This window comes from Phlebotomus papatasi, chromosome 1, assembly GCF_024763615.1.
Source record: "Phlebotomus papatasi isolate M1 chromosome 1, Ppap_2.1, whole genome shotgun sequence".
NCBI classification, from domain to species: Eukaryota; Metazoa; Arthropoda; class Insecta; order Diptera; family Psychodidae; genus Phlebotomus; species Phlebotomus papatasi.
In genome coordinates this window covers 8,082,617-8,107,568 of record NC_077222.1, presented here as the reverse complement: position 1 = coordinate 8,107,568, position 24,952 = coordinate 8,082,617, and the positions used below count along the sequence as shown (strand labels likewise).

At 32.9% G+C, this 24,952-nt stretch overlaps 2 protein-coding genes across 3 annotated transcripts in view; both read right to left on the bottom strand.

Moving 5' to 3' along the window:
* The window catches only part of LOC129798673 (exostosin-1), a 94,895-nt gene that overhangs the window by 62,992 nt on the left and 6,951 nt on the right, over positions 1-24,952 (bottom strand). The window lies entirely within an intron of this gene.
* LOC129798675 (cuticle protein 7-like) lies at positions 803-1,832 on the bottom strand. The gene is made up of 2 exons (XM_055841946.1): positions 1,647-1,832; positions 803-1,556 (listed from the first exon to the last, which is right to left on the bottom strand). The coding sequence occupies exons 1-2, from the start codon at positions 1,656-1,658 to the stop codon at positions 939-941; spliced, it is 630 nt and encodes a 209-aa protein (XP_055697921.1). The 5' UTR covers positions 1,659-1,832; the 3' UTR covers positions 803-938.

Genomic DNA, 24,952 nt, shown 5'->3' with positions numbered 1-24,952 from the left:
TGAAACGTCTTATATCTGACTTTGGAAAATCCAACAGAGTCTGATTCGGTGCATTATTTTACCTCTACGAGCGATATGGACAAAAAATAGCCTAAAAATTTAAGTAATTTTTCTGACTGTACCAATAAAAAATAATTTTTAGTCTAATGAAAAATATTATGTATGAGTATTGTAGTTTCTTTTTCTAAAACGGGTTTGCTTAAAAAAAATTGGAAGTATAAAAAATATTTAAAATAATTTTTCAATATGAGAATTAAAAAATTAGTAATTTTTGAGCTTAAATATTTACTATATAGCAAATAGCTGGAGACTTGTAAAAAATATCCTAGATTCATTCAACCTTCTACTTTGCAATTGCATATAAACATAAGAAAAAAATAACTTTAAGTATTTGGGAAAAATTATTTTCTTTATGGGACACCGGTGACCGGTGTTCCAATCGTCCTTAATGAATTAAAAGGTCTTCGGATTACCGTTAGTGGCGCCATTATCGTATTTTGGGGATATACGAGGCCTTTAGGATATGTTTAAATTCTAGAAATCTAATAATGCTCAATTGAATTTAAGATGAAATAAAAAAAAAATGCTAGTGTGATAGCACCGTTAGAACGCTAAAAGGTCTTCGGATTACCGCTAGTGGCCCATAATCGCATTTTGGCGATATACGACGGTTTTAGGATATAGAACGTGCAAAGTTGTTATGGTAAAAACCAGAGGCGCTGTAGTACCATTTTTATACAAAATCTGGGAACAAGACTAAAAACGAACGAAGAAAAAACCCATTGTAAAGAAAAGAAGAAACTTTTTTGTATAACTCTTAATTTTTTATTGGTTTTACAATGATAATGTACTATTTACACGAGCGCGTTTTCCCTATATGTACAACATGGCAGTTTTTGGGTGATGATGAGTGTCCTCGGACGCCTTGTGCCAGCAATTTAGTGCTGGTAGTGGACTCCGGCAGCATGGACGCTCACGTGGCTGTTGTAGTGATGGGGCTGATGGTGGTAGGTGGGGACATGGTGGACAGGGGCGACCAGTTTGGCAACGGGAGCAGCCACGACATGATGATGGACAGGAGCGGAATAGTGCTGCTGATGATGGACAGGGGCAGCATAGTGTTGCTGGTGGTGGACAACTGGAGCGGCGTGCTGGTAGTGATGGACTGGAGCAGCGACGACCTTGTGAACGGGAGCAACGACCTTGTGGCCAGATGGCTCACGATGAACCACAGCGTTGAAGCCATTGTGGTGGTCAGCAGTGTACTCAACCACACGGTGGTGACCGTCAGCATCGAGAAGGCTGTAGGATCCGTGAACAACATCGCCATCACGGCTCTCGTGCTGCTGCTTGACGTCTCCAGTGTGTTCATCGTGAACGGAATAGGAGAATTCATACTTGGCAGGAGCTTCGTATTCCACGTGCTTCACAAGGGCGGGCTGAAGGTGCTTGACCACAGCTGGCTGATGATGGTACACAGGCTGATGATGATGGTAATCACCATGATGGTACTCAACAGCACTGACAGCGGCCACAAAGGCAAGAGCCACGATGAACTAAAGGAACAACAACAAAAAATCCAAGAAACAATTTTGTGAATAAATCCTCTTCACTCTTGCAGTAAATCCATTTTAAGTTATCCTTACTTTGAATGCCATTGTTGTAATATTTAATATATAGAGAACTTTCTTTAAGCTCGGTGAATTAGCTTGGTTGTAAAGCTTTGGAAGGCTGATGCTTGACTATGCTCTCTGCACCATCCATCTGGCTCTTTTATACCATGCGAAATTGTATCTCAATCCATTAACTTCACCACTATTTTTTGGCAACTCCACTTACACTTCTCAACTCCCTCCCTTCTCTTTAGTCACACCAATATCTTTTGACTTGGGAAATTTTTCCCTCCAACCTACACACATGATGAACTAAAAAGCACATTTTCACCTGTCACACATATCAAATACAATTAATATTGGTGCAATTTCATATTGCTTTTTTGCACTCGAAAAAATATTGAATATTTTCCAGTTTTTGCACCTCTCATGAGACTTATACATTTCTAAGAAGCCACACTCTCATGCGGTGAAAAAAAACACTCTTCCCTTAGGCTACAGAGACATATATTTTCTTTTTGCCCACCTTACACCATTCAAAATTCCTATGCAAATTCGATGACAAATATTAAACATATTCTTGAAGGGATTTTGGGCTTGAAGGGAAAAAGGTCATGTAATAGCCCTGAAGAGAGTATTCCATTCAAATTTTCTAAAATCAAACTTTAAAGTGAGTTATAAAACTACTATGCAAGTTTTAGTAAATAAATTAAGTAATAAAATCTAGTAAAATAAATTCTAGCTTACACATTTACTATTTTCGAATTTACACATTTTTATTACGATTCTCAAACAAAATCAATTTTCAAGAGATCCACAGAAAAAAATATTTTGTAAAATTGTTCGTAAATGTTTCTGAAATCCTATGGGAAAACTTACGAAATGCTCTTGAATCGTATAACCCACAAACAAGTTCGTAAAATTTTGTACTTTTTCACAAACATTGTTCGTAAAATGATCATTTGACGAACATTTTTTGTACTTTTACAAACATTTGTTCGTAAATGTTCGTAAACACACAGAAAAATATTCGTAAAATTTTGTCATTTGTTCATTTGTCATTTGTCATTTTGTTTGTCTGGCAAAAATTTACGAACATATACGAACAAACGACAAAATTTTACGAACATTTTTCTGTGTGTTTACGAACATTTACGAACAAATGTTTGTAAAAGTACAAAAAATGTTCGTTAAATGATCATTTTACGAACAATATTTGTGAAGAAAGTACAAAATTTTACGAACTTGTTTGTGGATTATATGATTCACGAGCATTTTGAAAGTCCTCCATAGGATTTCACAAACATTTACGAACAATTTTACAAAATATTTTTTCTGTGTAGTAGCAAGAATATGATTACATTATAATAAATGGCGCGAGAGATTTGTGTCTCGGTAGTATAGTTTTCCGCAAAATCATTCTTGCATGTTCGACTTATTTTTTTATCTTTTGATAGTATTTTTTCATATTTTACAGGATTATCGTAGCAAGAAGCTCTTTTCTCAAGCAAAAAATTAACTTTACAACGATTATTGTTTAAAATTTCTTGATATTTTAAACGATAGTCGTAGTAATATCTACAAAAATGGAAAATTAGTACAATGATCGTTCTGGAATCCAACTAAGAATCTATTACAATTCAAATACGTAAATTTAGAAACAATAATTCAGTGATTCTGACGTAGATCTTAATATAAAAAGTTGATCATTAATAATGTATAATATGAGTATAGGGGAAAGTACTCTCCCTTCGAACGTTCATGCCTTCGAATAATATGATTTTCTTTTATTTTCCTAAGAAACTTACACATTTTTATTAAATATTAGTTAGCTTATTACTAATTATTGATAATAATTATGTGAGAAGTATCTGTAAGTCTCTTGCGAACTATAAAAGAAATTTTCATTATTTGAAAGCATGAACGTTCAAAGGGAGAGTACTTTCCCTTAACATAACTTAAGATGTTACTAACGGAAAGTTCACTGGTAAAAATAAAATAATCAAATTGATCCTAGGGTGATTAACAACGGATGGAGCATTTTAATTTAGAAATGGTATCTTATTCTTAAATTCTTTATAATTTTTAAGCTTCAGATCCCACAAAAATAAATATAACACGAAATGGCAGCCACATATACAGAGAATATATTTTTATTGAATTTAAAATTTTACAGGTGTTGCAGATAGAAAATTTTATAGAAAAATTCAAAAATTGCGAATTTCACGTTTTTTTTCATAAAGGTTTTAGAAACTATTATCCTTGTGCAATCATTATAAATTTTGTGCTAATAAAATAACATTAGATACTCTTTCATTTGGTAGAAGTTTTAAAATGATTGCATTTGGTTTTATAAAAAAAAAAAACTAAAAAACCACTTAAGTAAAAATATACCACATTTTTGTACGGAAAATGTATGAGAATGCTCTGCCCTGAATTGATCCAAATTTAATCCTTTCGCAAAGAATGGATCAAATTTCGAACTCTGAATGCACATTTATCATGATAGAACATGTTAATTTGATTTATCCTTTGCCAAAGGATCAATTTCATCGTTTTAACTCTGGTAAAAACCAGAGTTGTAATTAAAGGCATAGTGTATGCTCTTAAAACAATACATTTCTTAAAATTCATAAATGAAGTCCTTAATATGTACGTATTCACAGTGAACAGACTAGGCTTTTTGTCTTTTTCATTGCTTTTCGAACAAGCAATAGAAATGTCAATATGACGCCTTCACTGCTTTCGAATCTGGAACTCCGTGAACGCAGCGCCTCTAGTCGAGAAAAAATGTCGAAGTTGTGAAATAATTTCAGGTCTTCAGAAGCAATATACTTCACAATATTCACATATATTTTGTACTAAACTTTAATTTCACTAATGCTTAGACTCATTTTAAATTAATTTGAAAAGTTTTCACAAGGGTTTTATTAGTAAAAACTCCTTCGTTTTGATTTTTCCTGTCATCAGTTGAATACGATGATGGTCGATGAAATTTAGAACTTGGTTCGAACACTGAATTTAAATAGAGAATGTTAACGGACAATGTGATATGGAACTGTGAAGAAAAGAACAATTGACCGATCAATCGCTTTTTGCTCTTGGCCCACGGTATTCACTATTGGCAAAGTTTACTAATCGCTTTCTTTTTAAAGAATATTGTCTCATAATGTAAAAAACATCAGAAAAGTGTAAAAAATGGTTTTGTGCTGTGATTTTTTAAAATATTTTTACCGCATGTAAAAAAGCAATAAAGGCGTAGAAAAGCAATGACCATGTATAAAAGCCCAGTCTGTTTTCCTGTGATTAAGTCCTTCATTAAGATATATTTAAACTAAAGTAGTGACATCTGGCGGTAAAGAGGCGGAAATGACATGGGCACATGTTAACCCTATAAGGACGAGTCAGGCACCGATGTTCTAAATGTAAAAACAATTTTTATGATTCAAGGAAGTTATTTTGTCCTCTAAATAGTCAGGGTTAACCATTACGCGGCTAACATAAGTTAAGCTGTTACTTGCACAATGAGATAATATTAAAGGCATTAACCATGCTCCTAAAAAAGTGCTTTGCCCAAGTGCATAAAATAAGTCCTTAATAAGTACTTATTAAGCCCTTAATAAGGGCTTTTTAAGGTTAAAACAGTGACATTTGGTGGCAAAGAAGGGGAATTGTAATAGAAAATGACATGGGCGCATGTTAACCATTGGATAGAAAGAGATGAGTTAATCCGATTTCCAAGAAAATACAACCTCAAAATGTTATTAAATGTGTGTAGTCATTCACAAAATTTTCCAAATATTTAATGATAAATGTATAAAAAATTATGATCAGGACTATCAACGACGACTAAATATCATTCTTTTTGTAATTTGAGAATGTTCTTTTACTAACAAATATCTCCAAATTCTGTTAAATATTTCTATTTATTCCTTGAACTTGCGATTCTAGAATGTAAATTTCCAACAAGTTACTCATAAAATTCCTAAAGATCGATTAATCCTCTATAAGTGTCACTAGCGCATAATCAGGGCGTCTACATTTTACTTTGCAATATTTTCAATATTATAATTTTAATCGATCATTCTATTGATTTCTTCTCGTACTGATCCATCTGGAATACATCTTTAAAGCTTCAGCTACAGTATTCAAAGCTTGAAAAAAATGTGTCTGCATCCTAATAACAAACTAGAAGCGACATGTTAATTTTTTTAAGGTTTCCAAAGTGTTTTTAGTATTTTTATGAGAAATAAAGAAGGTCTGAGAAACTGAAAGAAATGTTTTATACCTTTTAGGGAGACTGCTTAGTAAGTGCTTAGTCATAAGTCTTTAATTAAGCACTTAATAAAAATACTTTTCATATCCTTAACAAAAACTACTTGATTAAGGACTTTTACAAATGTCTTAATTACGTACTTTGTGTTAAGGCTTAATCATGTCATATTAGTTTCGCTATTCGCCACAAAGCGGTAACATTTGCCTAATTTTCGTATATTTTTTTAAGTAGTTAGATCTTCTCAAAAATAAATAATTGCGTTGAGTTTTAGAGGTGTTAGCTGAATCATTACAACTATACGTTGTAACGTATAGTCCTTTTAAGAATATTATTAAAAACCAAAATGTATTAGATTTTATTTTCTGTTTGATAAATAGAATATTTTTCAGGCAGTAAAAAATGACAAAACAGGAAGTTGACACTCTGTATTATACAAAAGCGTATAACTCGATTCGTTGTCATATAACAGATTTCTTCAATGCAAAAAAGGTAAATATTAAAAACCATAAAAATTTATGCTAAGATACAAACCATGTAGCTATAAAAATGGCTAGATGGTTTAAAGCTTCAATTTTACAATTTAAATATAAAATTTTATTGTATTCTTTTAATAAATTGAATAGAATTCTCTTTATATAAGACACTTCTTCAATTGATTGCGATTGAGAGTGACTAACTGGACTTATTAAGGATGAAATAATTATGAATTTCAGGGTTAATTTTATGTAAATTGGGTTTAACTGAGATTCTTTACAATTCTATTTTGAATGTAATTCTTATGCTTTTTTTGCAAGAACCTAATGCTCTTCAGAAAAATAATATTAGACTAACTGAAAAAACTTCAGATAGAAAAAGTTATGCACTCTGTGTATATCCAACTACAACTATACCATAAACTTAAAAAAAAAAAAATTTGTGATTTTTATTTTAAATCGTAATTTCTGAATATATTTATATATTGGCGTTTTAATAAAAAGATTAGTCAGTTTTATTCTTTCAATACTAGCTGAAAATTTTAGTAAATTATTAATCACCAAAACGGTTATATATTAAAATTTTGATAGTCATCCGAGACACATACCTTTTAACTAATCTTATGTAATCTTATGTAGGTTTGTGTCCTTACTTCAATTTTTTATAGTTTTGCAGTTTCCACGCTCAATTTGTTCCAGATTTTGTTGTATGAAGAAAAACTTTGAAAATTACCTATATTTAAGATGTGTCAAGCCAAACCTTTCTCTCACTTAAAGCCCTTAAAAATAAAGCATCGCCATAGAACGAAAGATAGTTCTGCTGTTCAGGAAAGTGGTCGGTTTGTTTACTCTCTTGAAAAATGCATAAAATCGTGTCGCATTATCTCTTACTCATCCGAGAAAGAAACGACTTAATGCTAATGCAGAAAGCCACACTGTAGCCACAGTTGCAGAAAATTCATAACAAGGTCATTTGGAGTCATAATCTCATAGAGACAGCAAGACCAGTCACGTAATACATAATAATTATTATCTCTCTTACAATTTACATGGAAGGAAAGTCTGAAGGCGAGATGCCAGAGAAGGTATACACAACTAAGGAGTGAAAGAGTATAAGTGAAAAGTGAAATAATAACTTGATCGAGTTTATTTTTATTTTTATTTTACTCTTTTTTATATGCTTATTACTTCAATGAGAAAACCAGAATCACACCCGCGGCCACTGGGCAAAGTGATAGTGAAATTCTTTTACATCTCGCGCGTGAATTGTATTTTAGGAGTCACAGAGAGTTGCTCTGGTTGAATAATCGAATTGAAATGTAGATCATGAATATTATTACTTTCAGCACATTAAATTGCCTCCACATATTTGGCTTGATATTGGCGTACAATGTCTGCAAAATTTTAACTTTTAAAAATTTTTCAGCACGCGTACTTAGTAGCTCCCGAATCAAATTTTATTAACAATGGACGTATGGAGTTAGGACATGAATGGGAGTTTTTTTTTTCGCTTCCAGCATCCATATACATCCAATGCACAAAATGTACTTGAAATTGAACAACTTCACAATTTACCACAAAGCACTATGCAAACATAGAGTCATTCAAACTTTTAATTATCAATAAATATAATTAGGCTTCAATCGCAAAACTCGGTGAGCCCCCTTGAAAACCATACCAACCTTGATTTTGCATTGTGTGAAATATTAGATTTCATTCCCCATTAGCTTTATGTGATAAATCACAACAAAAAGCCAATTATGCATGAAAAATATGATTTGATGATTGATAAACAATCAAAAAGATATTTTTTTTTCTCTTCTCTCACCCAAAAATCAGGTCATTGCTGGGCAGTCACTAAAATATATTGAACATTTTTTTTCTACATCTCTCTCTCTTTTTGCATTCCTTCGAAATAATATTTGTAACAAAAATATAAAACCTCTTTCATGTCACTCCGTCAACAGCATAATGTGAATTATTTATTTTCCCTTGAATATCGCTGTTATTTCTTTTCAAATCGACATCTCCGCAAGGTGTGTGCAAATAAAAACGCCATGCCCAATGTATTTGCCCCAAGAGTAAGCTACAGAAATTTTTGGTATACAGACTGTCTCGTTTGGAAAGCCAGGGAAAATAAGACTACGCACAGTTTCTTTCATTTTGTGAAGTTGCTCAAAGTACGAAGAATATTTAGACCCTTGCTTCATTCACTAGTGAGAAAAAGGCTCACCAAGAATTCTTTCAAAATCTGGTCCTTTCAGAGAAATTAACATTTAAGCGTATACTTCGGGAGAAAAAGCCAAGAAAGATTAATTAACCTTCACTGAGAGAAATCCGAAAAAGTTAAAATAACATTCCGGAAATGTTAATTTTGCCCTACAGTATTGATCCAAAATCGGTGTAAATATTACCCCTATATAACTACTGTCCATCTGTTATCTCACAATCTTCCCAAACTTGACAATTTATAAGTCTAACGGTCTCGTTTCCATAATCCGGTTTCGATCTGGAGGTTTAGTCCAGTTCCCGAACGCCTCAAAAATCTAAATAACGAACAATTTTCGTTCGCTCTTGATATCCAATACTAAGCAACAATTTCTTAAAAAATCTTGCCTGATAAGGAATTAGAGGATTTAAGACATATGGCTAAGCCTCAGATCTACAACCCGTATAAGATAAAGAGTAACCTGTCGCACTGCTTCAACTGCCAACAATTTAGGCACACCTCGTCAAGATGTGGTGCGGACACAAACTCAGATGTGTTAATTGCCTTGCAGAACACCCAGGTGGTAAGTGCCCTAAAACGACCTTCCAACGACTAAATATAAATGCTCTAAATATAATGAGTACAAGGACGTCAGAAGATGAACCAGAGTACTAAACAGAGCCATAGTGATACCAAATGATTGGTTTAGAAATAACCAAGCCTCAAAAGGACCACTTCCAAATACTTCGATGAACAACATGTTTCAAGACCAGAAAGTACCTTTCTATTTTTCCAAAAAAAAAACCCTAAACTCTTTGAGAACTGTCAAGTCAGCATTTGAAAGGGGTATCTGATGATCATCTGAATCGTCCACTTCCAGAATTTTGGAGACCAAAACAACTTCGGCCGCGGTGGGGTTAACAAAATAAGGGGTCCTAAGGCTCAATTTGAGAGAAGCCTTCTTTGTCTGTGATATTAGGTTATGTTAGGTTAAGGAAAAGGAAATCAAAAGAAAAAAACCCTAAGAGTGTAACAGAACGAACAGAACTGTCAAACTCCTTCAGGGTTTGTTTAATTTTGTCTCGAGAACCTTTAAAACTTGCTTTGATACCTGTAAAACTAGAAAATTTCGAGAAAAGCCTGGAATATGAAGTGTTATTAGCCTACAACTGCTTTAATTTTGATACTAAATATTTAAATTGCTTTAAGATTTCTTGTTGTCTGAAGAAAACACGACTAGATCTAGACATGATCTAGACTCCTGTTAGAAGTCTAGATCCTTTGAAAACTGAATAACTAACTTGCGAAGCACATTAGGACTGTTTGGCACATACTGGATATAACCGTTGATCCAGCATTGATGAATTTATGGAAACTCTTACAGATATCAACATCTTGCTTGTATTCCTTCTAAAAAACTTTCTAAACCTTCTACATTTTCTGTATCCTTATCCTAAGCCTCGTGTATTCATAGCTGAAAACTGGTCTGAAATGTGTGTATACGAAACTAATTACTTTCTGTGCAATTCTTCTTTAAATGTCAATTTTTACAGCAACATTTCCGGATTTTCCAAAAAAAAAATCGTTGAAAATACTTCGTGACTGACCTGCCTGTCTTATCGATAAATTAAATACCTTCAAATGTCAAAAGCTTTATTTGATAGGAACACTTAAAATGAGCCATTTTCATTGAGAAAAATTTGTTAGAAAATTTTCAACCCCATATGAAAAAAAGGATACTTTTATGGGCCATTTCCACTGAGAAAATTCTCAACAAATTCGTATGTATCTCCATATGAAAAAGAAGGTTGCTTTTATGAGAAAAAGTTCAATCTGGTTGAACTTTTTCGTATAAAACAGAGGTGTGCAAGGACCGTTTAAAACCGAAAAAACGTCAATATAAATCTTGTACGTCAATGGTCAAAACGCTACCTGAGCAAACTTATTTTGACGTTTATTCGGTTTCAACGGTTCTCGCACACCTCTGGTATAAAAGCTTAAAAATAAAATTTGGGAACAGTTTTCCAGATTGTTCCTATGGGGAGCAGCGCCATCCATTGAGTTTTCTTCTGATACTTGCATGCCAATGAGTTGTCAGCTGAGCGAATTTCCATTAAAAAAAAACTTGTTTTCATTTCACACTGAAGGTGTTTTTACATGAAATTAAAGTAAATTTGGGTTCTTTGAAGGTAAAAATAGTGCGAGCAATGAGAAAGTTCCTGTGTGTGGGATACGGTACGTCCAGAACACTGATTTATTGTGCGTCAAAACAAAGTACCCTAAGATATCCTTTAGCCCCTTTAGCAGTAATTTCATGACCGTTTCGGTTGTTTCCATTCATTTTTACTAAGAAGCTTCAAAACCACCAAATGTCAGAGAGATGTTAGGATTTGAAACTGCACAGTAAAAAAATTACAAGGATAATCGTTGGTTTGAATAATCGTGGTAAAAACCACGATTATTCTTGTAAAGTTACTTAAATTATGTATTTGAGCACAACGAGTAATCTGAAAATATGTAATTTAAATTTCATGTAATCGTAAACTGTGTTATCAATTAAATGATGAAATATTGTACTTTTTAAGTGATATTCTGTTGCTAATGCGAAAATAGAGAGAATACTGTAATGGAAATGGTTTTTTTACGTCTCACGGTATCAAATTTCACTTTCTTGTTTAATATTACAGTAGACTCTCGCTCAATCGGCTCTTTATCAATCGGGCGACAAATTTTGTTGACAATTTTCACGTTTAATTATGAAGCTAATTCGATCAAATTCGCTGTAGTTCTTCCTATTTTATCGTGATTCTTTATAATTGAGCGCTTTTTGTGGAATTTACAAAGGCTTTGACGTTCAATTCTATCGCTAAACCGGATGACATTTTGCCCCATATTCCCGATTGAGAGAGAGTCTACTGTACGTCTTTTTCACCGTATGGCGAAATTAGCGAATAATTAGACAGCTATGTACATTTTGTTACAGATTTCGTGTAACATCACACAGTTTTCAGACTAAATGTGTAGAAATTACATAAAGGTGTACCAGTACACACAATTACACGTTTAATGTAAAATTTACAGTGAAAATCATGGTAAAGCAGCCAAATTTTTTTTTACTGTGTGAGCTTTATTTCAAAAATCTGAAACTGTTCTCAATGGAAATGGCCCATAAGTCTTATAACTTGAGAACAGTAACCAAGGAGATGACATTAGCTCTGCAAAATGCCACCGGTTTTAGTGTAATTAAAGTTTTTTCGACACGATAGAAACATAGGAAACGTCATGCTTCTGACAGTAACTATTCTCAAGTTACTAGCAACTGTTGCCAGCGCCTCTTACGAGGGAACACAGCGCCCCCATGCGGAATGAAACATCTTCAATGGTAGTAAATGCCCAACAATTCGTTTGCTTTATCAAATATATTTTTTTTTAAGTTGCGATATGAACGAAACACACTGTATAACAAAACGTAAAATTTAAGAGATTCCAATATTACATGAAGGTTCTGCGCGTTAATCGATATTAATCACTGTTGAACACAAGTATTTTGTAATTTTTATCTTTTAAAAATCTCTGTCTCGATAGTGATACCTGATTGGATGAAATAAATAACAACACCTCCCCATATAATCTTCACAAATCCACTAAAAATCCATGGAGAAATATTTATAGCTATGTAATATCCCGGTATTCTCGGTATTCAGGCTTTATTGTCGTGTGAAATTGCACAGTTCATAGTCAGAGATTAGAGAGTTCATTCATCATGCGACAACATGTATTTACTCTATTTGCAAATACTTTTTTTTTATATTTATTTTGTAATAAATTCAAAACTCAGATGAAACACATTGTTTCATAATTATTTTTAATTATATGCCTTTTTTCGGGCGTGGAAATATATTTTAAATATTAAAACATATTAATGCATGTCATTTAAGTATCTTTAACATTTTAAATTTAACGCCAATTATAATTATACACAAGCCAGGTGTTAATGATATATTTTAAAATATATTGTCGAGACATGTGAGTTTAAGTTGCAATCTGTTAATTGCTAAGTGTATCAATTGATTGCAAAATAATTCAAGTATATCAATGAAATGTTATGTAAAACAGCTGAATCATAGAAAAAAATTTGATATCCCCTGATAAAATAGTTTATAGTGTGTAACTTAGAAAGAAAAGTACATGACTTGCAATTGACGAATGGAAAGTTTAATATATTTTAAATAGCATTTTAATGATTTCCCCAATATCGTTATGGATAAGACGGAGTAGTACGTTTCTAGGACATTATTCTGAAGGCAATTTAAAAGCTACTTGTAGGGATATTTCTTCGATTAACTTCCCACTCGGGTATCAATTTTATGCGACAATTTTTCTTTCCCCATGTTAAAAAACCACAATCTGCAACAATAAACCTACATAATACTTTCACATCATTCACTCTCTCAAGATTAAAAAAAAAATAATTTAAATTAGGACAAGACCGCATATGGTTGAATTTTGAACGTGAGACATTACCCAAATTACAAACAAAATAAAAATATTACAACTTTACCAAAATATGTAGGTCGATTATTGATATTATTATTACATAATTTGATCACCAAAAGTTTGTTTTTCTTTCATCTCTCACATAAACTGCTCGTGGTAGACCACAGTCTGGAATAGCAATAACAAGCAACATATCCGAATGTTCACATAAGTGAAGAGGAAATTAATAATAAAACTCTTATGTGTTCTTCTTCGTGATTTCTCAGCAAAGTCATTGAATGTGGCAGAAATCTTCATCTGAAAATTATTACACAACGCGCTCACTCAGTATTCATTCATGATTATTGAAAGAAGATCACTTTTAAATTAAATGATGGTCAATGTCATTGTGAATATCAATGAACCCAGGCAATTTACTTTCTTCTTCCCGAACCAGACTACATTCCTTTTGCATCAAATGCCACAAGGTCTCTCTTCACTTCATCTCCATTCCTCAGTGATTTACCATTTGCAACATCGTGAAAAGTGGATGTCAGAAAAGAAACAACACCGAAATGCTACTCATAACTTTTATAAATCTCTTTTTTATCTTTTAAAACACGAACTTAACTTTTTTTTCATTGATTCTTCTGAGAGCATGGAGAGCATATCGTGCACTTGTTTTTTAAATGAAATTCCAACGAAAAGTATCTTATTCAGTTTTCAAGAGGATTAAAAAAAAACAAATAGGAAATAGCAATAGTATACAGAGAAATACAATAAATATTATATGAAGATAAATTCTATTCGATCAATTGAGGAAGAATAATTAGTTTCTACTCCAATAAGTCTTTCAATACAGATTTCTAAACTTAAATTAAATAATTTATTACCCATATAACTCTATCATCACACTTGCGACTCACAAATTTTAATGCGATTCACTTTAATTATCGCTAATGTGTGTTTAAATGTGTGATTTGTGTCTTTAAATCACAAATTACGATTTAAAATGTAATCTATTATTGATAAAGTGATGCCAAAGTATAGTTTTGTATCATTTATGTATGTTCATTATCTTCTTCAGGTTTCCTAGTTCATAAACCGATTTGAACCAGTACAGACTTATCAGAAATTCCAAGACCTTTCCAACAAGTCAAAACATAACCTTATTCACTTTAGAAATACGCGCTGTAAAGCCGTTATAACTTTTGACCTTGAAAAACCGTCATTAATGGCTCTGGCATACAATTATCAGATCAGGAAAATTTCATATGGCGCTGGCACACCTTTTCAATAGAATTAATTTCAACCGATTGAAATTTTACCTCTTACTCTTTCAAAATGAAATAAGATATATGCCTCTGTCAATTAAAAATTGAAATTGAAATTTCAATTTTAAATTTCATTTGACAGAAAGAGTCACCTATGCCTGGGGTGACATGATGACTTGTTTTCGATAATATATCGACTGTCGATTCTGAAAAATTTAAAAGATAGTTGCACTTCCTCTAGCTAATAGAGATGTTTATCAACAGCCACATTCGTTTAAGAATGTCAAAATGAATGGCCCAACAATGTGCAGAGTCGACATTCAGTGCATCCAACAGATATAAATTTATCGATACTATCGTTTCGATAGTATCGAAAAGTTATCATCCCGCCCCTGATTTCACTTTGAAAGAGTAAGAAAATTTCAATCGGTTTAAATTCACTGAATTGAAAAGGTGTACTAGCGCCATTAGTCTTTCAAACTAAAATAAAATCTATTTGTCTCTTTGCTGACACAGAAACAGCCAGTCGAATGGTGAACATCACGGCTCAATTTGTGATCAAAGTTCAAGTGCAGTGTAACAATTCTTACCTGTACGTGATTTTCCCTGCCATATTCGATACCTGATGAAGAGGACATCCATCCTCGAAACGTCGTAGAGAATAAAATTGTGAAAATCAAGAAAGGTTCAGTGTCTCCGTCTATTTACTGCTACCTTCGAATCGGTACAGAAAAAACCTCAACCGGAGAGAGCTCTCAAATCGGGATTGTTATTACTGAACGACAGGAATGGATCGAAATCCTTAATCCTTAATCGTTTAAACCGGCGAGTTTCACAAAAATAAGCAAATTCATGAAAAGATAATTTATTTTAATGAAAGTGCTATTCAAACGTTCTGCTATTTTGAAATTCTACAAAACTACAAGAAAATTCACTTCTCGCAGCAAACATTCACACTGTTATTGAGGTTATTGATATTGTTGACGATTAAAGTGTCAAGAATAGCGAAATTCGAAATGGCAGAACAATCAGCGCTAAAGCGGCGAATACGTGAACTTGCACTTTAGACTTCCGGTAGATTTTCGAATAGGAAATACTGCAATATGGGTCAAAATCTCAAATGGTCAAAATCTTGAAATGTACTAAATTATACGGAAGGTGTGGAATAATTTCCCAACACAGAGAAAATGTCCTTCTGCAAGCGTGGGGAAAATTTTTATTTATTATATAATAGAGGGAGCTTGTGCAGTTTCGTACGGAAAATTAGATAGATAGATATTTCATCATCAATGACTTAAAAGCACAATACAAATATTTGTATAAGATTTGTAATTATGCGTCCACCGCCGTCTTAGCGTTGACAGGGGCCTCTCAACATTTCATTTTTCCATACGTTTTTGTATTGAGGCATTGAAGACTATTGACAAGTTTTTTCGTAAAGAGAATTGACTTGTCGGTCTGATATATGTATTTCGAAATCCCGCATTAAAAGCTATCTAAAAATACATATTTCATCATGTTCGTCGAAATAATACAAGAACTAGGAGCAAATTTGTTTAGGTCGCAGTGCAATATCTGCAAAATTTTTGCAAAAAAAATTGAAAAATAGCTTCACTTTTTATTAGGCTTGATGAGCCCCTGGCGTTGATAACCAACCTACTCCGGAGTAAAACGGTGGAAAAACTCCATTTCAGGTTGTATATGCCAGAGAAGTCTCAAATGGTTACAAATCAAAAGTTATACAAAACTGACTTCCATCATTAGCAATTATGTTCAAGATTTAAGATGTTTTACTAAATTCGACATAAATCGAATCGATTATACCACTATCAAATAAATCACTTACTTATTAGGTTCGTAATTCACATCACAAAATCCCTGGAAATCCTTAGATTTTCTTCTAGTAGAAACTTAAAATTTAGTGACGATTTTTAAAGACTTGACTTCGTTTGCACAGCTTCGTAATTTTTTTTTCCACTTATGTACGCCATATTTTCACTGGAAAAAATACAATGGGTACAAAAATTTGCACATAAATGTTTAGGTGGAACTTTTGTGTACTTGCTTTCACCGTTTGTAGGAAGTATCATGCGTTTTAACATCACTTTTACGCAATTTTTCTTAGAGGTGTTTTTATGACACTTTGTAAACCATTTTTTCACTACATTCTGAGAATTTCTGACAGTCAGTTAGATGTTACGGCGTTATCGCACTTGCACATTAAAATTTTAATGTGATTCACATTAATTGTCGCTTGTGAGCGTCCAAATATGTTATTTGTGTCTTTGAGTCACTTAATATTTGGGATTTTTCTATTTATTGATAAAGAAGTGGACTTGGCCTGCAAAAATAAGTTTAAATTTACCTAAAGCATAAATATTTTTCACATTAAAAAATTAAAGAGAAAAACGCAATAATTTTCGCATTAATGCTATAAATAAATTTATATCAAATTTTGCGGGCCAAGTCTACCTTTTTATCAACAAATAGATCAAATTTTGAATATAAAATGATTTAAACACACAAATTACACATTTGGACTCTCACCAGCGACAATTAATGTGAATCATATTAAAATTTTAATGTGCAAGTGTGATAACACAGTTAGACTATTTGAAATATTGAAGAAAACGTAGCTTATACGGTTTGTGTCTCGACTTATTCAAAACTCTGACAAATTGTGATAGTTTGAGTATCACATACTCCAATTTCGTAGCTTTTTGTTTAATATTATTCATTAATTATTTCTTTTCTGGGTGTGAACTATTCGCTTCGTATTTCCAATTTATTAAAATTACCACGGGGTAGGATTGAGGAGAGATGCAACAGTCGAAAATCTAGGGATTAAATTCATGGAATTTTTAAGCAATTTATGTGTATCCAATTACACAGCTTATAAAAGAATTTTTGTTTATTAAAATGACATTTTTCTCTGGGCAGGGACATTTTGAGATTATAATTGACAAATTAAATTACTCCTTCAAATCTTTTATTTACATCGATAGATCGATAGGTGCAATAATAAAATGAATGATTTTAAAGTAAGCACAGAGTTACACACATTTAACAAATGTATTTTGAAAAATAATAGAGAAGAAGGAAATGAAAACAAAGTGTAGGAAAAAAATTGAAAAGAAAAACACAATGTGAGAATGTTGAGAGAGAAAAATTGAGAGGATACCTCATATGTTGCACTCCATTCACGTACATACGAGAGTACATAAAAGGTATGTGCTGAGTAATAAGATGTTATGAAAATATTCCGGACTATGATAATACAGTGGTCGAAAGACATCGCATAAATGGAGTAACTCTATTCAGAGGGGGTTTTGGAACTTAATGCTCGCAGAAAGTTCGAAATTGCATAATTCCCCTGTCTATATGGCACTTCCATTTGGATCCCATCCGTAGCTTTTACCTTTATATCTTTTAGTGCATCCCTGGGACAGAGAGAGTGGGTCAAGGGGTGAGCAATGCGATGTCTAGGAGAGTAGAATTCCATATGAATAGGGGGTAAGGGTGATAGTGAAAAAAAAAGTATGCACGACAGTCAATGAGGATGAAAGGACCATTTGTTATTTTCGACTGTGAACATTATAAATCACCAGCTTCGAGTTTCTCTTCCCTGGTTTTCCCTGTCGTACAAAATAGAGAGAATACGTCTCGTATATGCCTCTATATGAGAATATGAATGGGTACAAGGTGAAACAATGTTAGATATTGGGAAAAATGCCGATGGTGTGTGTAGGTGGTGAAAACAAGGAAAAACCAGGGGTTAAATCTATGTTATGCAAAAATCGAAAAGTATACGTGTTCCATCCCAATCAAAATGGTAAATATGTTTTTAATCTATCTCACATACAAAACATTGCATAGAACAATATTGGAGCAAGGGCAAATTCGCACGAATCTTTAGAAGTCAAATTGGATGTGTTTCACTTCTTCATTATTCAAATGACTTCAATGGGATAATGATTGCTTAGAACTGTGCAATTGTATGTTGCTATTGAGGCACTAAAGAGCAATAGGAGGATATTTTGTCATTGTTATGAAATTGCACATTAACCCTCAATTCACTTGAGGGTTGTTTGTAACACAGCACATATTCTATTGATGGTAATGGATACGCATAACTGCTATAAAATGGGTATAACTTAACCTACATTGTTCTGATTTTTTGATCAATAGCGTAAAATGTTGAATTTCGGACAAAACAATTTTGAGTTCGGACAACTCTCTTAAAATTTGATTTATTATGAATATTCTTATCGAGATAATTATCTCTACGGTTATGAGCTTGTATCTGGCGAAGAGCACGGTAGTCACAAAGCTTGGAGACTAATCAGGCAACTCAACAACGATCCCACTTCTGAAATGTCTCTTTCCTACATTTCTTGAAGACAAATTGCTCATCAATTATATACGGGCTTCAGGTTCAGACCTGTATCTATTTTGGACACAGGGATCGGCTTAGGGATCAGCCCGAAAAAAGAGGATTGGTGTCGATACACTCACGGATCAGTCCATAATTTGGAGGATCAGGCTGATCTTCTAAAGTCACCGTGGTGTCACATATAAGATTAATATTAATATTAAGAAAAGCCGAAGAGAGAGGTACATAGTATTCAAAATTCAAATGGAATATCACGTGTGTTAGAAAGAGTACACTCTAGTGGAGTAATACGATGAGTAAGATATTACTGTTCGTATTAATTGCTTTCTGAATCGTATTACAGGAAACTCGAGCAATTTTCCATGCGTGCCAACTGTGATTCGGTCAGTTTTCGAGCGAAGCACGAGAGAGAGGCATGATAAAACACTCCCTATCCTTTTTTGGCATTCTCGCAGTTCAGAAAGTATTAGTCTTAATATTAATTTTATATGTGACATGGTCATCATGAGGTGTAGTGAAATTACGGGGATTATGCGACATCAGCGCCAGTGCTGAAAATAAATAAGCTTCACTTTGGGGGTTTTTGGGTGCTTTTTGAAATGTCAATTGGGTGAAAAAACATGGAGAGTAATGGTACGCAATGACGCAAAATCTTAAAATGCATTAAGATTGGAGTAATGGGAAGGTCAGAGTGCTCCTTCCTGTACGAAAAATCCATTGATATTGCACTTAAGAAGTCTTTCAGCAATCAAAGTGTGCATATTTAATAGAAATTTACGCAAGAAACGATAATCCTTGATCCTACATCCTCAGTGTATGATAGTTTGGGCTGATCCTTTAGCGCCAAATAGCAATATGGCTTAACTGCTATAATTTCTTATCAATCCAGATTTTTTGAAAAGATGGTTGCTGTATTGAATTTTGAGACCTTCGGGTACTGGGCTAAACCTCTATACTGAAAACCACTTCGCTCCTTAATGGTCAAGTCAATGACCGAAAAGTAAAACCTAAGATAGAGAAAAGTAGGAAGAGTACCACAATTTAATGAAATCTTCATTTGTTTCCAAATGATTTTGCAAAAAACAAATTGATTTGGGTCTTCGACTTTTCTAATCTTTTATAAAATTTCAATAAAAACTATAAATAATATTTACAACGATTCTCAGATAGCTGATTGTAAGTAAATATAGTTTTTTTTTTATTCTTCTACTAGCAAATTAATAATTCGATAAATTATGCGATGCACTTTCATCGCTTTTAAAAATTTGTTGAGGATTTTCATAAAGAATAGATTTTTTTATTGAAAAACAAAAGGTTTTAAAAGGGGAAAAAAACAGATGGAGCCAGGGTTCGAACCCGCGGCACTCCCATTGAATGTCCTGCGCTGTACTACTGAGCCACCGCTGCATGCAGTCTCATTCGAATTTTCTTTATTATGTGCTGCATATTTTCAACTTTGGGGAATTTAAAAAAAAAATTAACCAAATTTCGCACTTATTAAATATATCACGTTTAATTTGATGCCTTTCAGCGTAGTTGAGCAAAGCCCCAGATTTATATGAATTTGATGACTCGAGTACTTCCTTGTGAGAAACTATTTTGGTCAGGATTTATCTGCTGCCTCCCCCCGAAAATTATAGATCTCTTTGGATATCTTCTTAATCATCAAGAACAGGTTACTCGAAGTATCTTTCTCTTGATGGTCGAGAGAATTCCAAAAGATCTGTGATTTTCAGGAGGAGACAGGAAAGAGGTCCTGACCAGGATGATTTTCTAGGGTACCCCAGTAACTCCGAAGTAATATTCAAGGTAATACCGATCTGTAAATGAGCTATTAAAAATTGTTCAGAATGATTCGTGCCTCTTTAATTTCAAACAGCAATATGTAAAAATTTGAATAAGTCGAGACACAAACCCTATAAACCGCAAGTCACCTTATCATCAGTTAATTACCGCCAGTTATCTTACTTTTACCTAAGTCAAAGTTTTTTCTTGTATTAAAGGGAATTATTTTTGCATTTATAGTAACTTTATAGCAACTTTTTACTACGGTCTGGTATGTGTCCTGGCTAACCTTTTTTTTTATTTATCCGGTTAACTTGTTGGCTGTGTTTTTTTTTCATAATCGCGGACAAATAACAAGAAGTATAAGAAAAACTCTCCTACTGATAAAAAAGAGGGTGCGATTAACATTTTTTCCTCAGAACTTTAACACTTTTTAGGTGTAAAAATATATCAACATTTTTTAATGTTAATTTTACACCTTATTAACTCTTTCGTCTCTTTTGGGACTCTAGTACTCAAAGAAGCATATGAATATTCTATGAAAAACAATGTTTTTTTAATTATTCAGAACTGATATAAATCCAATTCTTGTGGATGATTACAAACTATAAGGATGTCCAAATGTGAGATATTTTTTGTAGGACCTCAATTAATTCCTGAGCTTAGATATTTTTGATTAAAAATTGTGAAATTGGCTTGCAGCATATGCTGCGGTCCGGAAAGAGTTAAGGGTAAAATTAGCATGAAAAAGGGTACCTTTAACCCCTAATACACCTAAAAAGGGTAATATTTACACCGATTTCGGATCAATACTGCAGGGTAAAATTAACATTTCCGGAATGTTATTTTAACTTTTTCGGATTTCTCTCAGTGTAGGAAATAAAAATATTTCTCAATGGCTTACTTTTTATAAAAATCCAAGAGGCAAAGCAACTTTTTAAAATAAATTTTTTCAAGGACGTTTTTCATAGACAAACTCAGTGAACCTAAAGAAAAACCACGTTGATAAGAAAATGCAAATTCGCTTACCAAACGCGTATCACGATCAATATATCATGTCTCACGTGTATAGTAAATTTCTCTGAAAAATTTCCATTCGTATTGAGATCATTTTGAAGAAAAATGTATTTAAAAAAATGAGCTTTACAACAATTCAATAACAACCCTGTTAAGTACTTAGAAACACCAATCAAAGGCAATAGAATCTTTCTGAAAAATCAGTAAACTTTAATTGATAAATATCCTTCTTCTTCGTTTCTAAAAGACGAAGGGAAAATCTTGAATTGATTACAAATGTCTCAGGAGTGAATGGGTGTCTCTTACCCAAAGTCTCAATTTCCCTGATGCGAGAAGATGGTTGTCATTGGAAGGGCAAAAACGCGAGTATTTTCTTTTTTTTTTCTGGGAATGGGGCGCGTTGGAGGAAAAGGCTGGAGGCATATTCGACCGCTTTTTTTTCTCTCTATTTTATTTTCGTGCCCAATTCACCATTCTAACTGAAATGAATCTTTTTCGTTATTCACTGTTATTTCCTATATATATTGATATTTATTTGTGTGTTAGGTATGATATGGCAATGTGAATAGGATATATAGAAATTCAATTAAAAAATTACACCCTCTCTATACCCCAATACTTGATTGAAGGTCCCCTGTGCCATCGTTCTAGATTTGTTTCGCTTTTATAGAGTAATAGCGAAAAATGTAATTTATTTCCCCATCGTTGGACAGGACAAAAGAAAGGGATCTGCTGATGGCCCAAGAAAAAGATATGTTACTAGAAAATGTGTATATGAGAAATTATGGTGAAGCAGAACAAATAATTCACTGCACTGAAGAACTGAGACGCAAGTTTATTTCCCTCGGTAACTCTAAACCATTTTTTTTCATACTTCAGTGTTGAGGAAATGCACTAAATTCATCAATTTCTTCTTGGAATTTTCACAAGAAAAACAGGCCGTAAAATAGGCAGGGTCCTCCTTAAAACTTTTTTTTCCTAAAGCCGACTCTAGACGTGAATTAATTATGAACATATTGGAAGTGATTCCAATACGATCTACATATTTAAGGCGATAAAAGTGATTGGTAGTACCGTAAGTACTGGTAACTTTGAGACCCTCCCGTTCGTAAGCTTTTCTACACTTCTAGAACTTAAGAATGGTCTTTACCGATCCGATTTACCATGTCTGATCGGTGAGAACCATTCTTAAACATTAGAATTAAAGAAAACCTGACGAGTATATAATATTCAATCCTAAACAGCAATTTCCTAAAAAATCATCCTTGATGAGGAATTAGAGGAGTTAAGCCAGATAGCTAAGCCTTAGGTCTGAACCCGGATTACGGTACATAAATTACAAGATACAAGACACATAAAGAAGAAAAAAAAAGGAAGAAGGTCTTTTGTGCGTATAGAGCTTATACTTGTTCTTGGTTCACTTTTATTCTTTGTTAATCTGAAACACTGACAAAAACGCAAAATTCCTAGTTAGAAATTATTCCAAATTGCCCCATTGTATCCTAGAATAGAATTAGAAACTTTTTATCGTTTTCTTCTGGAGGTCAAGGAAACGCTAAGACGGCGATGGACACATTAGAAGCAGGGATCATTCCAAATACAAAAATGAAATGTTCTTAGATTGTACGGAATTTTTATAGGTTTGATAAGAAATTCTTCATTATATTTAGAAATAAAAACGTTTTAGAAACATAAAGAGAGTTTAGACTTTAAACAATTATAACAATCCTGATTAAAAAAATGACTTCTTTAGAGTACAATAAGAAATTCTGTATAGTAAGGTGGGGTAACTGGATCGTTTTCCGTAGTGCTACTTAAACGCTTGTTTTTGGACTGATGAAATTCTTTTTTACTTCTTCTAAATCCATAGAATTATTCACTGTTTCATTCAGAAACATAATATAAAAACAAATTATCAAAAATATTAAAGAAAATTTATAAACAATGATAATAGTGAAATAAGTTAGAATGCACTAACTGGGTCGTCTTTTCGCTAATTCAATTTTAATTAAACCTTTGAATTTAAAATACTTTTTTTTTCACAAGTAAAAAACAATAAATGTTTTCAATCAACCAGACCCCCCAAATAAATCGATCTTGGGACTACTAAAATGCCCCTCATTACACCATCAAAACCATGTTTTTTGGAATTGCTCAAAAACGCAGTGATTTTTGTTCAGTTTTGGACGTGCAGTAGACTCTTTCTCATTTGGTTCTTTTTCAATTAAGCGACTATCTCATTCCGGTAGCTGCTTAATGTGAGATTTTCACTGATTTATGTGCATTATTAGTATAAATTTTTTATAGGTTATGTCGTTTTACGCTCTAAGTTCTCGATAAGTCGTCGGATGATCTTTGGCTCAATATGCCCAATTAAGGGATAACCTACTGTGTTTTAGAGGTTTCCTAGGCTGGCATTTGATCCACATACGGAAATATCGTTGAATCATTCTTAATAAGAATTTTTCAAAGTCATAGGTTATAAAAGTTCTAGAGAACATATTTCCCAACCGAACGGGTAATGTTTGGGTTTTTTGGAAAGGTCTTGGAATTTCTGAAAAGGCTTAACCAATTCCAAACGGTTATGAACGGATAACTAATTTTTATTCGAAATTCATTTGCATTACTCCCAAGCTTTTTTTGGCGATATTTTGAGTCATCTATAAATATGAATGTACATACTTTTGAAGTAATACATCTAGGTTACGTGTTCAATCGGTTCAATCATTTTGCAAAGCATGGAACGCTTTTTCATCCCTTTTTATTGGTACTCAGCGATTTTACCACTTAATAAAGATTTGTTAAATTCGTTCTAGTCTAAATTCTAACCCCACAAATTTAACCTACAAATGACTGAAAATTGAAGCAATTAAAATAGCAAAAACATTTTTGTAAATTATCGTAAACTGCTTAATTTTTCTTTTTTATCCTTCAAGTAAGCAAATATTTTCATTAAAATGGCTTTTGAATAATACATTTATAAACGTTTTACATTCAAAGATACGAATTTTCAGGTTATGTTAAAAAAATCTCATATTTTGATTAAAATAAGGTATTTCAACTTATTCATCCTAAATTTTCTATTTCAGAAGGATTTATGCTATTGATAAATAAAAGGGGTATTTTATTGGGATTAATTGGACAAGACCTAACCTCAAAATTCTATTTGAAACTAACATAGTAAACTGCGCCAGTGAGAAGGTATCAATTTCAAGTGAATCTTCTCAGTTCTCCATGGAGAAGTTCCACTCTGAATCATTTCCTTCTCACTGACGTTTCTGGAAGGGACATTGACATCCTGCTTTGATCTAACCTCAAAAAGCAGGCCATATTTTAGGAAATAGTCTTCTGGTGCATTTTTTATTACAAAATAAGATTAATCTAGAAAACAAAGAACTCACTTGGCTCTGTCAAAATTCCTTAAATTCTTTATTGA